This window comes from Mytilus galloprovincialis, chromosome 5, assembly GCF_965363235.1.
Source record: "Mytilus galloprovincialis chromosome 5, xbMytGall1.hap1.1, whole genome shotgun sequence".
Classification (NCBI taxonomy): Eukaryota; Metazoa; Mollusca; class Bivalvia; order Mytilida; family Mytilidae; genus Mytilus; species Mytilus galloprovincialis.
Window position 1 is genome coordinate 22,332,036 of NC_134842.1, and position 20,059 is coordinate 22,352,094.

The window sequence follows — 20,059 nt, forward strand, 5'->3', positions numbered from 1 at the left end:
TATTTGTCTGACAAATCACAATGCAAAATTTTGTGTAGGTCAAATTATTCACACAAATAGTCGCCATCATTGTTATCATAAATGAAATAGTTGTTATTTCCAATTCTTTCTGTAAATGTTATAAATTATTATTTTTAGTTGCCATTGGTGCCATTAACTTGAATGCAGCAGCCAATCAAACAGAAGTATCGGTATCGTCAGAAAACCTGATTGGTTCTGTAGACTCTAACTGGAACATAGTACTGCTAGGCGATATGTTTTATGACCGCCACTTTGTAGACATGGTTAGTGACTGGATTCCGAAATTATCAAACAATAACATATCTGTATATGTAGGCGATCCAGGCAGACTTCCTCTAATCAATCATCCACTCAGTTCAAAATTAGAAATTGTGTTCAAGTGTGAATTACCTGAAGAATGTCTGAAGGGAAATAATGGAATGAATTCTGGCTATGTCTGGAAATATAAACCCTGATGTCTGAAATACCTTATTGTAATATGATTTTTGAGTAGCAATGACAATTTATAAATGAATATCACGTGGGTATGTGATCATTTATTACGATTTTTGTATATGTTATAGGCATTTTCTAAATTTAGGCATTTTGTAAAATGCCTGAAAATTTTAGGCATTTTCTAAAATGCTTGCAAGATTCAGTCATTATACATAATGACTAATTTTTCTAGGCATTTTACAAAATGCCTGGAAAAATAAAAAGGCATTTTACAAAATGCCTGAAATGGTTTTTATAGAATGAAATGTTAATAAAACAAAACAATTTAAAGATTTGAACACCGGAGCAGTTTTATACATGATAATTACTGAATTAAAAAAGAAGAGTTTTAATTATCAAGAACAAACTTTACTGAATTATTCCAAAAAACTATAGGAGATAAACTGTCAACAGCAATAACGTTCAGAAAATTACAATCTACAAATAAGACAATATGACCAAAATTGTCATAGACCCCTTATAGAGTTAATGCCCTTTATATTTAATTTTAAAAAAAGTGCAATCTTAAACCAAAACTTTCTCTACTTCATATTGTGGACCATATAAGTTTAAACGTAGCCGCAATTTGCAATAGGATATATTGATTGCAAAATGTATCCCATGACACTGCCAACCATGTATTTGCATCACAAAAAACCAGCCTTGTATGGCGAAACCCATATTGTAGAGGGGAGTTTGTTTCGATGTGGATGTACGAATTTAAAATTCTCATTATTTTTGAAAGGGAACATTCAATAAATTGCCATATTTTATTCAAATGCAAAACTTTTTGCACGTTAATAACTCTACAGCAATCAGTCAATTTAAAAAAATCTTTGTGTGTACAAATTTTTTCGCCCTACTGTTTTGAATCAAAAATTTCTAAAAATTCAATTGTTAATTTTGTTCTGTGGACAGAACAATTTGTCTTTCTACAATTTTGACAAAATAATCATTAATTCATTACTGGTATCTAAAATACAAAGTGAGAACGTACTTTACGTAGTTTCACTAAAAAGTATATATCATACGACAAACAAATCTTCCCAGATGGATTTTGGTATTTTTAGTCATTTTTTAAAATGTCTGTCAAGTTTAGGCATTTTATAAATTGCCTGAAAATTCAGTCATTTTACAAAATGCCTAAATTTAGAAAATGCCTGTAACATATATATAAATAATAGCCCTAGCAAACACCTTTTTCGAACATATCATGAGAGGTAACCAAAACAGCGTTATAGATTATCGTTAAATGATCGAAAATGTATCATCTCTAACACAGGAAAGAACTGCAAGGATAATCAACAAACTCAAAAATATTTGTAACGTCCTTCTAACTACCGTACGTTGATAGTTTAGCAACGCAAATTATTATGTCATCGGCTGTTTCGAAGTTTACCCGGAGTTCATGTAATGGAAAGGTTCCATTTAAACTCCTTTTAAAATATTTTTTCAAATTCATACATCTTTTTTTTTAAGGGGTATCAGGGGAAAATAAAGTTTGGCTTTACGGGATAAATAAATATATGTATGACACTAAGTAGAATAACATTTTATTGATCAGTTATCTGTTATTATATTTTTATTATATATTATTTTCTACTTATCGTATCATGTCATTTAACATTTATATACATATATACAAATAAATTTTCACATTATGGTACATGTATTATTCAACTTATTTTTCACCTAGCCTTTTTGAGATTTGGGTTTCGAACATTGGTCAGATAACTAACCTCCTGTGCATCCATTCGTCTCAACTCGATCAATTCCTAGGAGAATAGCGTTCTTCCTAAGGTTACCGATTACCATTGCACATTTACTACTAAACCTCTAGACTATCTTAACGATTTCTTTTATTCGTATCGTACTTATAAATTTCTAGTTTGCAATTAATGGCAATTAAATACAATAATAATATTTAATGCGTTAACAAATTTTAATGGATAACCTGAATTTCTAATAAACTGTTAAGTAAAGTTTTAATTAATGATAATAACAAATAGATTTTAATAATGGACAATAACGATGAATAAAGGCAACAGTAGAATACCGCTGTTCAAAACTCGTAAATCTATGGACAAAAAACAAAATCGGGGTAACAAACTTAAACTGAGGGAAACGCATTAAATATAAGAGAACTACCACACAACATTAAAATGTAACACACACAAAAACGGACTAAGCATTAGACAAAATCCGATGAGAATGACAAATGTAACATCAAAACCAAATACATGAATTTGGGATAGAGAAGTACCGTGACACGTCTTATAGTAATGTTAATTCACACTCAAATATAAGAGAAAACAAACGACACAACGGAAACACAACGTAAAAATGTTACACACACAGAAACGGACTATGATAAAACAATGGTCATTTTCCAGACTTGGTACATGACATTTTTAAAGAAAATAAATGGTGGGTTGAACCTGGTTATGTGGCATGCCAAAACTCGCACTTTAATGGCAATTTTAAATATAACATTACAATGACAACATAATATTACAGGACTACAATACAAATAAATAGGAGAACGTATTAGGCAAAGAAACACATGAATAATAGATAACAAAAGGCATCAGGTTTAAAATTCAATACGCCAAAAACGCGCCTCGTCCACACAAGACTTGCCAGTGACGCCCAGATATAAAAGTTCGAAAGTCAAAAAAAGTACAAAGTTGTACAGCACTGAGGATCAAAAGTTGAAAAAGGTTGTGCCAAATACGGCTTGGGTTTTCTGCTTGTGATAAGAACATCCTTATTATTTAGAACAATTTATGCTATTGCAAACAGTAAATTTTATCAAATGAATATAAAAGATATACATGATAAAACTGAAGTCTTAACTAATTAAAGAAAACAAAACCCGAATACATGATACAAAGACCAACACAGAAAATAGACACACCCGACTTAGTCCAGGCCTCAGCGCAAAAAGTAATAAAAATGACGTCACATACGAAGTGGTGAAAAGACACAAAAATTACGTCACATTTGAAAAACTATATCTCAAAAATAAGATAGAATTGGAATTGATGTAAGATTATAATAGAACTAAATACTGATATTAAATTTAAACACCATGCACATTGCAATACTTATTAATAGCAATTATCTATATTATATATATATATATATATATATATATATATATATATATATATATATATATATATATATATATATATATATGTCCGGTTTGTTTTGAATCTAACTTCAAACGTAAAACATCGTACAGATTACGTTGAACAAAATCAAATCTAATAAATAAAGGCGGGGATTAATTTTCTTTACCATAACACATGAATATAATAGAAAAGACGTCAACAAATTTGACAAAATCCGATGAGAATTACAAATATAACATCAAACTAAATACATGAATTTGGATAGATAAGTACCGTAACACGTCTTATAGTAATGGGAATTCACACTCAGCAAAACAGTCACAATCGGGAATAAGTCACGTTCGGTAATTAAAAGATTAGACGACGTAATGACAAACCACAATCTACCATGTGGTAAAAATGTCTTTAGCTAGTTTGGTCAAAGACACATTGTATGGATCAACTAATTCGTGATGGTGTCCATAAAATTTACGGAGTGTCAATTTTAATCTGTCCTATTCCAATATGTCTAAACCGATATAATGACTGTAATGCCTCTAAATATGAAAACGACAATTCATTTTTGCTCAAAAATAGCAGCTGGCTTTTTAATCGATGTGGGATGTAAGTGAGGCAACATCGGTGACGAAAATGGTTTTAATTAAGACATACAAACAAAGTATTAACAACAACACTGAACTTCAAGATGAACTAGAAAGGGCGAAGTCCATAACTCCTATCGAAACCAACCAACGGTACGGACATTTTCCCAAGAAAATGATGGTTTAAACCTGGATGTATTGTTTGTTTAACTTAACTTATTTGGTTAACGTATCAATGATTAAGGCCCAGGAGCCAAAATTCTGTTAACATTTATCACAGACATACAACACAATTGACTCAAACACCTAAGGTATTCTCTACTCAGTAATTGCCACCGAGTGTGGTATTGTAAAGAAATGCCAAAAGGTACAAGTTATGAATAAAACTAAGATGACACTAAATTGGAACAAAAAAATAAGATATGGAATCATAGATGATGCATAATTTACTATGATCTGCAATGAGCAACAGATTACAAAATGGAGATAATTATGCCAGATCCAAACTCCCCGGCAGTTCCAGTTCCGATCCGCATACGGGTCCGAATACTACTCTACACTAATTGATGGACTAAAGGAAAATAGTTCAGGAACGGAAACGATCACTGTATGGAGTTAGTGTCAGATCGTGTTATTTTAAGAAGACTATTAAAACCCAAGACTACTATATTCTCAAGCCGTAAAAAACCGTTTTCAGATAGTTAAAGAATTTGAGGAATAAAGGAAATGACAAAATCACAATGAATTTCAGTTCAAGAGGAAAAGGTGTAGGAAAAGTTATATTTTTTTTTATATATATATTTGAAATACTAGCAATATCCATTTACGAAAATAAACTTGGTTTGAGGTAGGAAAAAGAAAGCCTGGTATTGTTCTCTGACTAAATCAAGTAATAATCTAGCTGTTCAGGAAACATCATTTTTTATGAAGAGGGCAAACAATCAAAACTATAAGAAGCAGAAATATATAGTTGTTTGAAAATTTTGTTACAACCGATGTAGAGAAATGTGTTCGGAAATCTTCAACATAGAAAGGAAAAAAGACTTTGTGAAGAAATTGAAAATTTTGACATAGTTGGTCGAAATTTGGTAAACGAAAATGCAATCAACATTGCGTAGTAGAGGGAAGATAGGTATAAGGTAGTTTTTCTCCGAAGCATGAATACAGGGTATGTACCCCAATCAGATTGATCCATTCTTACTAAATATATTGGTAGTTGTATTGATAATGAGTTACATACATAATGCTTTCCTATTATATATAGTCTATCTTGTCTTTTGTTCAATCGATGATTCGATTGGCAATGACATCTTGAGAAGTCTACCTCAAATATATACTGCATTTTTTGAATGCGTAAACATTACCGATAATGGTATCTTTGAAAGATTTTATAAAGTACATAAAACTTACAAATTCTTTGGAGCAGACATCTTTCAATTATTATTATGAAATTAATCCTGTGAGAATAAAAAGTATTGAAAGGCTTTACTCAAGATTTTACACAAGGAAATTAAAACAAAAAATTATCCTTTTTTTTTTTTTTTTTTTTTTTTAGATAAAATTGGTTAAGATACTAGGTATAGCATATATTTGAGATAACAAGCTTCCAATGGAAACAGGTGGTTTCTTTATCATGAGAACGATTTCTGAGTGAAGTAAATACAACATTATGTAATAGACATTCCACAAAAACTCATTTATTGACAGTCAAAAAAAGAGGCTCAAAGTAGGCCCAGCTCATAGCCCTGCATTACGAAATTATATACATAATCTTTGGACTATCTGGTATACTTACTTTGGTTGAAAGAATATATTCTTTGACGTCACACAGCGTATTCGGGACTCCATTTATCATATTTATGACACTTGAATTAGCTACATCATACTAATGAATATAATTCACTATAAGAACAAAATGATCTTCAAATGGTAAAGAAACTCATACCAAGAGGCATTTTAACATGAGAAATATCAAACACCCAAACGGCTATACTATTTGCGTAACTTCTATAACAATCTTGTTAGAATTACATCATTCTTTGATTTTACTATGCTTATTTTCAACGAGTAATCGAACCAAGCTAGATCTGAATTGTTGACAAAAATTATAAACACACAGATTTTTAAAACAAACAGTGAAACGGAAAGTCCCTACGCAAATGGCAAAATTAAAAGCTCAAACACATCGTACGAATGACTCAACTATCCTTCAGCAATAAACTGGCAACCATTGTTTGCCAAAAAATAGCGACTTGCTTTTTATACGACCACAAAAATTGAAAATTTGTTGGTCGTATATTGATATGACATCGTCGTCGTCGTCGTCGTCGTCGTTGTCGTCGTCCGAAGACATTTGGTTTTCGCACTATAACTTTAGTACAAGTAAATAGAAATCTATGAAATTTAAACACAAGGTTTATGACCACAAAAGGAAGGTTGGGTTTGATTTTGGGAGTTTTGTTCCCAACAGTTTAGGAATTAGGGGCCAAAAAGAGCCCAAATAAGCATTTTTCTTGGTTTTCGTACAATAACTTTAGTATAAGTAAATAAAAATCTATGAAATTTCAACACAAGGTTTATGACCACAAAAGGAAGGTTGGGATTGATTTTGGGAGTTTTGGTCCCAACAGTTTAGGAATAAGGGGTCAAAAGGGTTCAAAATTAAACTTTGTTTGATTTCACAAAAAAGTGAATTATTGGGGTTCTTTGATATGCCAAATCTAACCGTGTATTTAGATTCTTAATTTTTGGTCCCGTTTTCAAATTGGTCTACATTAAGGTCCAAAGGGTCCAAAATTAAACTAAGTTTGATTTTAACAAAAATTTAATTCTTGGGGTTCTTTGATATGCTGAATCTATTCATGTACTTAGATTTTTTTATAAAGGGTCCAGTTTTCAAGTTGGTCCAAATCGGGGTCCAGAATTAAACTTTGTTTGATTTCAACAAAAATTGAATATATGGGGTTCTTCAATATGCTGAATCTAACCATGTATTTAGGTTTTTAATATTTGGGCCCGCTTATCAAATTGGTCCACATTGAGGTCTAAAGGGTCCAAAATTGAACATTATTTGATTTCATCAAAAATTGAATTCTTGGGGTTCTATGATATGCTGAATCTAACCATGTATTTATATTTTGGATATTGGACCATAATAAGTAAATGTCCAATTAAAATTTTTTTTTAAAGTTTTTATGTTTAAATTCTTATACCACATTCATTCTGTGTCAGAAACCTATGTTGTGTCAACTATTTAATCACAATCCAAGCTGTATCAAGCTTAAATGTTGTGTCCATACTTGCCCCAACTGATCAGGGTTCGACCTCTGCGGTCGTATAAAGCTGCGCCCTGCAGAGCATCTGGTTAAATATGCGTAAAGCTTAATAGTAAGAAGTTTTAGTTGGTACTTACATTGATTTTGTTTTTGAAAAATTAAAACATCACCAAATATACATTGTGCTACACCACTGTCCAATGGAATGCGAGGGTTTAGTGCTTCACCTATTTTCAAATCCGCAACAATCTGAATGTGCCTGTTCAAGTTAGACTCCTATAATTCAGCCCTAATGTTGATTCATGTCTGATTTTTGTTCTTCGTTAATTGTATTATCATAAATTTGGTCGTAAGATTTATCAATTGTACGGTGTAGATGTTCCTCACTGAGAAAGACCGTACGGTGACCTTTGATTGATTATATAAAAGTCAGTTGAACTCCGGAAGATGTTTGTCTCATAGGCAATCATGCCATATCTCCTTCTAGTTTTATTTTGAAAGCAAAGTAAAAAAAACTTGTCACACGATGAAAGTATTTTACTCAACATCCCATGATGTGACCACATGATGTAAATGTTTTACTCATCATCTCAGGATGTGATCCCCATGATGTGAACATTTTACTCGTCACATCAGTATGTGATCACATGATGTAAACATCTTACTCACCACATCAGGATCTGATCAATGATGTAAACATTTTACTCATTGCATCAGTATATGATCACATGATGTAAACATTTTCTCATCACATCAGTATGTGATCACATGGTGTTGACATTTTACTCATCACTTCTGAATGTGATCACATGATGTTAACATTTTACTCATCAAATCAGGATATGATTACATAATTTTGACATTTTACTCATTACTTCTAAGTGTGACCACATGATGTAAACATTTTACTCATCAAATCAGGATGTGATCACATGGTGTTGACATTTCCCTCATCACATCAAATAGTGATCACATGGTGTCGCCATAACATTTACTCGTCACATTAGGATGTGATCACACGAGTAAGAAGTCTTCTTTTATTTATTTAGTTATATTATAAGATGTCAGTGAAAACACAGAACAATTGGAAAATATATAAAAAAAAAAAACCAAAGAGTGTTGACACAGTAATTATTTTAAAATTAGGTGGACACAGTAAGTATTTGGACACGGTTAATGCATTTTATTTTATTTCTAGAAAGAGCTGAAAATGAGAAACATAATGCAAAAGACCCCATTCATCTCGGTTGGAAAATAGGTATGTTAAAAAAAACATGTAGCTATTTTCTTGCAGTGATAATGATTTTTGTGTACTAGTAAACATGCTCATTCAATGTAATACTATCAAATTGTGTATAGTAGAAAACTCCATAAGTTGGTAAATTTTGTATCTAGTCATATTTTAACAATTGATCAAATAAAATAGCCAAAACCCTAAATCATACTTCTTTATTATACATCGTTATAGCTTTATTCCGACCGTGCAAGACCCACAAAGGTAGTCAAGGTCGTTAAAAACCATCCTCAGCGTTGTTTTATACATGTAGAAACTGGAAGAAAAGATCTATTTCTCGTGTGGCTTGCAATCTCTTTCTATAATAGTATGTGGCTCCCAAGGGTAATAACCTCTGTGGTGAATGTTCTTGAGAATCTTGTAATTTTGCTAATAATGTTTCCGTCAATAATTTATAACAAATGTTGAATGATGGTAGTGCTTATCATTTAATCATATATAGATTAAAAATTAGTGTTGTCAACGGTTAACCGGTTAACCGGTCGAACGACCGAATACCGAATACCAAAAACGCTAACCGGTTAACCGGACTTTTTTCAATTTTGATAGATTTTATATAAATTTGAATTGAAATCATTAAAAAGTTAGGTTTTATTTTAAAAATGTCGTCGTGGTAATTAATTTGACAGATCAGTTGTCCAGTAAATTGATTGCTATTGTTAATCCTATAAACATAAAATTAATTAGAACTTGTCTCTCAGCTCGGGGCAGCCTGGATCTTAAAGAAACATAATTAGTATACATGTTTGTTTTAGCAGTAACTCTAAATCAGTAATGGGATTAAATTTTACGATTTACTTCATTATTTCGTTTTTGATCTAATATTGTGTAAACCTACATCTAAATGTGCAACCTCCGTCGTACAAGGCTTAGTCTTACTTTAAACGAAATGCTAACTCAAAAATTTTGAAATGCAAACCAATGTGAATGTACTCAGTGTATACGTGATAGTACGAGTAACATGCAAACAAAGTAAAGAAACGGGCCGTACAGCGACCTATAGTTGTTAATTTCTGTGTTATTTTGTTCTCTTGTGGAGAATTGTCTCATTGGCAATCATACCACATCTTCTTTTTTTATAATAAATCACTCAAAATGAAACACTTTCGGAGACAACAAGTGAAAAGGAAAGAATAATCAGTTTCAGACATATTCAATTCTACGAGATCAAGAAGTTTTTTTATATTATTTTTCAATCTGAAGTTGGTACAAACGCTATAGTTGATACGGTGTAGTTGATTATTAAAAGTCAAACTTCGCCAGGAAACCTCACAGACAAGCCTGATAATGCCAGAGGACAAACTCAAATTCTAAAAGCGTAAATTTATGACTTGGATGAAAGGTTGTCAAATTGACACTCATACCACATCTTATATCTATGTGTAGGGTACTATTGATAAGGCTTGCAAGCACCAACTCAAACTACCGGTTAACCGGTTAATCGGTCGAACGATTATCCGAGTAACCGGTTAGTCAAAAGTGTACGATTTGACAACACTATTAAAAATCATTACTTTACTGATATTCAAATATCATAAAATTCATACTTTACATTTAGTAAGTAACACTGTAAACTGATATTTGCTCGTGTGTGCATGTTCAACTATATTACTAGTATATTATTTAAGGACGTACTTGGGTGAGGTTAGGTAAAAATTAAGAAATTAAAATGAAAATTGGTATTATTAGCTGGTAGAGCATCAATTAAGGATAAAGATAAGCTAAATGTATTGATAGGTCATGGACCTCCTTTTCGAGATATTTGAGATTTAAAATATGGCGGGAAAAGGCTGACTCGGACTTTTACCTTATATTTGCATTGGTATAATTTGGGTCTCAAAACAAAAGAAAGAAAATCAAGAATCTTCTAAAATTTTGGTAAATGACCTTTCACGAGCTATTAAGTCTAATATGTAAAAATAAATGGGTGTTTTAAAAATATGTTTAAAATTAAAAAAAAATATAAATAAAAGCATTTAGAAGATATAAATCAAGGTCAAAACAGAAACAGAGGAAACAGCCAGAACTCTAAATGTAGCTAGACTAGCTATAAGTTACTATGCATGCATGAATCCGCCATTCGAATAAAAAATCAGGCATAATGTCCTTAGGGAGCTACCATTTGATTTTTAGGGGGGGCTAGGATGAAATTTGAATAAAATAGGCAGGACAGGAGTTTTGAGTAAAAAAAAAGGCAGGATGAGACACTTGCAAAAAAAAAAAGTCAGGACAATTTAGGTAAAAAAAAGTCAGGATAAACTAAAAAAAAAAATGCAGGACCGAACAGAGTGAAAAATAAAAAGGCAGGACAGAGATTACAGCTAAAAAAAATGCAGGACAAAATTTTTCATCCTAGCCCCCCCATAAAAATCACATTGTAGCTCCCTTATCCAGAATCAATCGGAAATACTCGGATGGATCCGATACTCTCCGTCTATGATAAAGGTACGGGATCAGTCGAGTTGTGACGAATGATCCAGAATAGAACACGATCAGTCAATTGACAGAGCAAACGACACTTCAGGTACACAAGGACCATATGTAAAAGAGGGGCGATAGATACCAGAGGGACAGTCAACCTCATAGATCGAAAATAAACTGACAACGCCATGACTAAAAATGAAAAAGACAAACAGACAAATAATAGTATACAAAACACAACATAGACAACTAAAGACTAAGCAACTTTACAAGATGTTTAGATAACATTTCACGAAAAAAATTATTAATTTAGAAACAGTGTTGAAATATATCTGTGTCAATATTGAGGAAGTACCAACATATTAAGCAGACTTTCTACTTTCAGTAATAATGTTAACTCATGTTCGCCAAGATATGTGAATGCAACCTTTATTGAAATGTATAGTATATCGTGACAGAACATCATTTATAATTATGAAAGTGATATAAATAAAGGCAACAGTAGTTTACCACTGTTCGAAAGTCATACATCGATTAAGAAAAAACAAATCCGGGTACCACAATGCAACACACACTAAAACGATCTATCATATACAATATGCCCTAAAGACTCGTTAACCACTTCAAATGTATAACATCAGAAATAATCTTGACATTGAAATATAAGCGGAGGTTTGGCTATCCACAATACCAGGTTCAACCCACACACTTTTTTTTTTTCAAAAAATGTCCAGTACCAAGTCAGACCTATGGCAGTTGTTATGAAATAGTTTGTTTTTGTGTATGTTGGCGTTTGTTTTTGTAGCAGTTTAGTATTTTTTTTTTCCCTCTTATGGTTGATAGGTTTACTTTGGTTTTAGTTTGTGACCCGGATTTGTTTTCCCTCAATCCATTTATGACTATTAGACATAGGTATACCACTGTATCCTTTATTTGACATCCCTATCATAGTAAGTGATAATTTTACAAAATTTCCATTTTGAAGGCGATGATTATACCCAGTAGATTTGAGTCCTTTTATTCATAAATATAAGTTATTGATCATTAGTTATTATCCGTTATAGTTATTGTGAATTTTAAAACCATTTTTCAATCATTTCAATAGTATTTGTCATTGTTATAGAGATGGATACCACAGGAAATGTTCTTCTCAATGTATCTGGTAAGCTATACCAAATACACAAGAACGTACAATGTAAATTGCCAAAATCTCAAAAATCACAGTTAATTTCATATAATGGAACCGACCAAGTGGAACATGTCTACTACAAAAACGGAGAATTGTTCGAAAGAGTTATTAATTATCTCGGAGGTTCCAGTCTGCACATACCAAACACAATGTGCCCTGTAGAATTTGAAGAAGAACTTGAGTTTTGGAAGATCGATACTAAAGAATTAAGTCCATGTTGTTATATTAAATACAAACAGCGTGAAAATGAAAGAGCGATGATAAAGAAATTTCTTACACACAGGAGAAAGAAGTTTGACAAAGATCAAAGCAGAATACAACTAAATAAACCTTATTTACATCAATTGCGGAATGCTGTTTGGGACATTATTGAATTCAATACTAAAAGTACGTTAAGCAAAGTGAGTAAAAAAATAAAAACACTAAAGTTAATTGTGCCCTCACATATTTTACTATATATGAATATCATCATAGTCATGCACAACTACTAGTATTATGTTAATATTGCTAATAACTTTTTTTGTTAAATATTGATTGTGCATAAATGTACAGATTTCAAGACAAAAATCGTAAATTAAAGATGGTTTCTTTTCGCATTCCTAGTGTAATAAAAACGCATACCATAATCTATAAGCCTGGTATCTTTTTTAGTTTTTGTCTTTTTACCAAAATGATTTTAATCTGCATAAAATAGAGATGAGTAAATTTTATGAATGCAGTCTTGATGATGATTTTAAGTTGCTCACATTAAAATAACAAAAATACCGAACTCCGAGAAAAATTAAAAAAGGAAGTCATTGATCAATTGTAGCTTCGTGTAACACTAACTGATACAAATACTGAGCATACGACAGTGTATCGATATATCTTATAGTCATCCTTATCTGCAGTACGTCAGTGCTTTGATTCATGTGGTTAAGGTTTTGTCTTTCCAGATGGTTATGCGTTAATGTTACATACTAGTAGTTGACTAAAACTTAATGTGAGAAATGCGCTAGTATTGCATTCAAGTCTATTGAGTATCATGCTATTTTATATAACGATACACGAAAGTAAAACACTGCACAAGTATCTGGATTATAACTTTTAATTATTGTATCTTTGATGAGTTTTATTTTTAGACAGTTTCTCAATCTAACGCATTTCATCTTAAAGTATATAACATTTTATACAACCTTTCAGGTATATCTTATTGTGTCAACATTCTTCATTTTGTCTGCCGTTTTCGGGATAGCTTTAAGCACCTTGCCAGTTTTCAGAGAAAAATCCAGGATTTTTTTTGGAAAGAATAAACTTCTTCATCAGTCAGCTAATTTAACAACACAAACAAATAAAAGTTTACTTTGGGTTTTAGATGAAATAACAACTCAAACTCATACGAAACTGCCTCAATCATTTCCGTTATCAGATAATAAGGAACAACTTCAAATATTAGATGATTCAACGACTCAAATAAATAAGGGAGGACTTCCGATATCAGAAGATTCAACCACTCAAACACATAAGAAAAGACGTCCGATATTTGATGGTTCACGCACTGACTCACACAAGAAAGGACTTCTATCATCAGACGATTCAGCCGCTCAAACAAAAAAGGGATTACCTCCAATATCAGTCGATTCAACCACTCAATTACATAAGGAAAAACGTCCGATATCAGACGATTTAAATACTAAAACATATAAGGGAGGACTTTTAATATCAGACGAGTCAACAACTAAAACACATACGAAAAGACTTCCGATATCAGATAATTCAACCACTCTAACAAATACGGGAATACTTCTGATACCAAATGATTCAACCAGTCAAACACATAACAGAGGACTTCTGATACCAGACGATTTAACAACTGAAAGACACAAGGGAAGACTTCCGGTATCAGACGAGTCAACCACTCAAACACATAAGAAAATAATTCCGATATCAAGCGAGTCAACCATTCAACCACATAGTGAAGGACTTCCGGTATCAGACAAGTCAACGACTCAAACTCATAAGGAAATAATTCCGATATCAAGCGAGTCAACCATTCAACCACATTATGAAGGACTTCCGGGATCAGACGAGTCAACCACTCAAACACATAAGAAAATAATTCCGATATCAAGCGAGTCAACCATTCAACCACATAATGAAGGACTTCCGGTATCAGACAAGTCAACGACTCAAACTCATAAGGAAATAATTCCGATATCAAGCGAGTCAACCATTCAGCCACATAATGAAGGACTTCCGGTATCAGACAAGTCAACGACTCAAACTCATAAGGAAAGACTTCCGATATCAGACGATTTTACAACTCAACTACATAAGAGAGGATTTCTGAAACCAGATGGTTTAACCACTCAAAAGCAAACTGAAAGATTTCCGATGCCAGATGATTCAACAACTCAAACATACATTACCGACGATTTTATTCCAAACAGAACGCTCGAATTAACACATGACATAGTACATCGATCATTTTTACCAGGACAGATTTCCAGCAAATTTCAAAGCTTTTACTCTAACACAGAAGAAAACGTCATTTCCGCTTTGTACTATATGACCAACTCTTTCTTTATTCTTGATGTTTTATGTCGTATCGTCTGCTCTCCAAATTTAAAAACAATCCTAACAGATATCTTGATTATGTTTGACATTTTCATAACATTATGCGCAATAGTATGGTATACTTTAAAGGTATACGACTACCATTTGGATTACTTGTTATACGTTCAAATATTTCGTGTACTTGGACTATTTCGGATTTTACAGCATATTCACGCGTTTAAAGTATTAGGATATACATTGAATTTCAGTAAACGAGATTTACTTGCGCTTATGATGTATGTGTGCGTGGTGATAATCATTATGTCTAACTTCTTGTATTTTGTGGAAAATACAAATGATTTTACAAGCATCCCAGAAACATGGTGGTATACAGTGGTTACCATGACAACCCTTGGATATGGGGATATGGTTCCAGCGACTGTTGTTGGAAAGATAATTGGCGCGCTTTCAGTAATTATAGGATTTTTACTCTTCTCATTGATAATACCTATTATGGCTACAAGGTTTATGACACTATACGACATAACAGATATTGATGACTTTAACCTTGCATGGTGAAAAGGAGGCAAAAGAAGAATGTGTTCAACTCAAAAGCGTATAAACGTTTGATAACTGTCAAGTGTGGTAACAGTATCAAGAAATATAATATTCTGCAGTTTTGCTATGAATTGTATGAAGTTTACCTTTAACGTTTGAATCACATGGCGAGCATATATTAATTGAAAAAAAAAGATAATCATATGTCAACGTTAAAGATTTTTCAAACTCATATTTTCTAGAAACTATCAGGACAGTCAACATTCTATAATAGAAATTAGGCCATGTTGAAGTTAATGGGCATGTCGGTACTTAGAGTAGCTTAATTAGTCCCTATTTGACACCAATAGGGTAATGGACTACGTTAATGCACAAGTGAGACCTATAGTGGTCACGCCTCCAAACAACATTAATGTGTTAATACCTCTGAGACCTAGGATTGAGTATTTGAATGTATTCTGTTTAAGGTAGCACAATACAAAGATTTTTCATCCCCAATCAGACATCTTTAAACTGGTGTAATTCCACTTTAAATTTTATAAATGAGGTACCAAAAGAAAGAAGAATGATGAATCTTTCAAATTGTGATAATTTTATTATGACATAATTATTACATAATTAATTGTTATGTAATTAGTTGTTATATTGTGTTGTCCATACTTGAATGAATTTAGCTTCTTTGTTATTCATAGTACCCTAAAATATTTTATGGATTCTTGCACAACACAGTTTGACCTCCAAAACCATGTCTCAGATTCTTCCTATTGTATTTCGTTCTCTCATAAATCTTCAATGAAGTTTGCAACATCAATTCATAAGAGATCACTAAATTCAATGTGGTATAAAATTTGTTCTATTGATGTTTTTGTAAATCTGAGACACAGTTTTGGAGGTCAAGCTGTGTTGTACAAGAATCTATCAAATATTTTGTGATGCTATGAAGAACAAATACGCTAAATTCATTCAAGTGTGGACATCACAATATAGCAACTAATTACATAACAATTGATTATGTAATAATTATGTCAAAATGAAATTATCACAATTTGAAAGATTAATCTTTCTTCTTTCTTTTGGTACCTCATTTATAAAATATAAAGAAGGATGAAATGAATTACATCAGTTTAAAGTTGTCTGATTGGGAGTGAACAAATCTTTGTATTGTGCTACCTTAAATCGTCATTACAAAATCACAAGGCTTTAAAAAATAGTTGTTTTGGACATCAAATTCAAACTGTGCATTTCCAGATATAGCCAGAGTTCATGCCATTTTCCCTTCGGACATTCTTCAGGTAATTCATACTTCAATAAAGTTTCGAATTTTGATTTATAAATATTTTAATATGAGCGTCATTGATGTCCATTGATGAGTCGTATGTAGACGAAACGCGCGGCTGGCGTACTAAATTATAATCCTGGTACCTTTGATAACTTTTTGAACAAATTGGAAGGTTGTTCAGAGTAAGTCTGCCTTGATCACCTTTAAACACTGATATTTGCAATTGTTTGGTAATTTTGAAATCCAGTCATCCTGACTATATGCCTACAAAGTGGCGGTCATAAACATATCGCCTAGTAGTACTATGTGGGTCTCATTGGGTTCTAAGCGTGACGCGGGGTTACCGAATTTTAGTAAGCGTGACTCGTGAAAGTCAAATTATTGTGCCGTGAAAACGGGAAATGAAGTCTATTGAGACACGGGAAATGACAAAAAAAAATGATAATTGCTTACGTACATAGTGTAAGCGGGATACGGGAATCTGACAAAACAGTAAGCGGGATCCGGGATCAGAATCCCACAATGAGACCTCCCCTACTATGTTCCAGGGCCAATCGATAGAACCAATCAGGTTTTATGACGATAACGATACTTCTATTTAATTGGCGATTGCATGCAAGTTACTTGAACCAATGGCAACTAAAAATAACAGTTTATAACATAGTATATAGAAAAAAGTCAAATCACAAAAATACTGAGCTCCGAGGAAAATTCAAAAAGGAAAGTCCCTAAAATCAAAAGCTCAGACACATCAAATTCAAAAAGGAAAGTCCCTAAAATCAAAAGCTCAGACACATCCAACGAATGGTCATATTCCTGACTTGGTAAAGGTATTTTCTTTTGTAGATAATGTTGGATTAAATCTGTAGAGATAAAACAACCAACGTGCCCTTCTAATTAAACATCCTCAAATAAGAATCTTGCAATGTACTTAGTCCCTATGTGTCACAAACACGTTAACAGACATATGGGACGGTTGACCTATGACAGAGTAGCCACGCCGCTAACCAACAATAACCCCCGCATTCTGAATGTGCCTGTCTCAAGTCTGTAATTCAGACGTTTTCGTTTACATAGCTGTCTATATCATGTATGTTTTGTGCGAAAATATATTATAATCATAAAATTGTCTTTCCTGGTCAGGTCATGAGAAACAATTGCCCTTTTGTATGCAATAAGAATTATACAACATAAATTTAAAATATTGAATCAATACCATAAAAGTTATTATTAAAATTTATATAATGCTCACAATATTTATTACTTTTATCAGGGACTTTCTGGTATAAAAAGTCTCTGCTTTTATATACGGCTCCTTAAGTCAACAATAATAGTTTCTAATATATCGATTTCGATCTTTGAAGTTATATATCATTTGGCAACCGTGTACTTTTTTCCTGTCGGCAAATTTGATTTTTTATCTGGCATATGTATGTACATAAAGACAGAATAAGACTAAGAAATGTTATTTTCTTGATTCATAGGTTTTTTTTTATTTTCGACTTCAACAGGTTGGGATCAGTCAACCAAATTGGTTTTAATAACACTTTTTTTTTAATATAATTTCCCAAATTGTTTATGAGATTCACCCCTCGACAGATGGCAGTTTTCAGATGGACCAATCAGCCTAATATATTCCTATCTGGAAATGTAGCGAACCAAAAATTGTTTGTATTTTTCTAAACAAATGCAATCTTCTATCTTTTCATTTAAATCAGAAATATTTATTTTTGTGCAATTACATTTGATTGTATTCTATAAATCATAACCATGATGAACGTTCCCAATCTGTTCAAGGGACCAAACACGTGACCTTAAATAGCTTATCCCTTATGATAGCGCGTATTTTTGTTTCAATGATTCAATAAGTAAATACGATGCCATTTCCTGTGCAAAGACATAAAACTCTGGAATAACATTCAAGTGGTACGTTTATACTCAAGATAAATATGTGGTGAAACAAACAAATAAAAGTATTTAACATCCATCATAAGTATACATCACTTGTTTTTTTCAAAATTAGAAAACCACTTATAAGTAAAAATCAGATGATGAGGAATAATTGCCAAAGAACTGAACAACTTGACTGCCTTTTACAATGAGAAAAACCAAAGACCAATGAAAACAATGAATATTCTGATTTGTACTACAATTAAAGAATTACAAATACCACAAAGTGCAGCATCAACAACAACAATCGTTGAAATGTAGGTTTCTGTCATGCACATAAAGCTTGTGGCAGTGTTTAACATGTTTGCGAGCGATCAAAATCCAAATAGCCTTGCCCAGTGGTATAAACAAGGGCAACAGTAGTATACCGATGTTCAAAACTCATAAATCGATAGAAAAAAAAACAAATCCAGGTCACAAACCAAAACCAAGGGAAACGCATTAAATATAAGAGGAGAATGACGACACAACATTAATATGTAACACACACAGAAACAAACTAAGCATTAAACAAAATCCAATGAGAAAAACAAATATAACATCAAAACTAAATACATGAATTTGGGATAGAAAAGTACTGTGACACGTCTTTTAATAATGTGAACTCACACTCAAATATAAGAGGAAACAAACGACACAAAAGAAACACAACGTTAAAATGTAACACACACATAAACGAACTATAATATAACAATGACCATATTCCTGACTTGGTACAGGACATTTTTTTAAAGAAAAAATGGTGGGTTGAACCTGGTGTAACAACACCACAGATGGACAAACAAAAACATCATTTGGAAAGAGCTTCACGCATCAGATCTAAACTATATAAGCACAATAAAGAATATAAAAAGACACTTTCGACCTCAGAGTTCTTACCTTTCTTGTTAACTAGTTCTAAGCCTAATATCATGTGGCCAATTGAGTATATTACGTTACCATGTGCACAATTAGTCTTAACTTAAAATACAATTCGAATGAAATACACATATTTTCAGTCAAAGTAAATACTTTTCACAACGTTAGTGATTTGGATGTCCAGGTTTTATCAGCATTTGTTAATTTCCAAATTATTTACAATGAATACAAATATGTTTATCCCTATGTAATCACATCAATGTGTTCCTTTATAGTATAAATACTGTTCACCTATAACTGCTACAAAGTTAGATAACAGTGTAGATAATATTTGCAATTGATGGATAGAAACTAGGGAGGGTTTAATAAAAGAAAACAAATGAGGATGCAAACAGTAATGTGTATGTTTTGGAGTATATGCATCAATCTGTGTCAAAACCTTAATTTAGCATTTAATCTACAAAGTTCACATATTATAATGAGTAGA

At 32.2% G+C, this 20,059-nt stretch overlaps 2 protein-coding genes across 3 annotated transcripts in view; one reads left to right on the forward strand and one right to left on the reverse strand.

Moving 5' to 3' along the window:
- LOC143075413 (electron transfer flavoprotein beta subunit lysine methyltransferase-like) overlaps positions 1–2,161 on the forward strand; it is a 58,318-nt gene extending 56,157 nt beyond the window's left edge. For both annotated transcript variants that reach the window (XM_076250812.1, XM_076250811.1), the window contains exon 4: positions 139–2,161. In XM_076250812.1, coding sequence (XP_076106927.1) covers positions 139–476 — 338 coding nt within the window. In that variant the 3' untranslated portion in view covers positions 477–2,161. The remainder of the gene's footprint in view (positions 1–138) is intronic.
- The window catches only part of LOC143075409 (uncharacterized), a 34,354-nt gene extending 28,628 nt beyond the window's left edge, over positions 1–5,726 (reverse strand). Inside the window, exon 1 of the mRNA XM_076250805.1 lies at positions 5,624–5,726. Coding sequence (XP_076106920.1) covers positions 5,624–5,643 — 20 coding nt within the window. The 5' untranslated portion in view covers positions 5,644–5,726. The remainder of the gene's footprint in view (positions 1–5,623) is intronic.
- Positions 5,727–20,059: the final 14,333 nt, after the last annotated feature.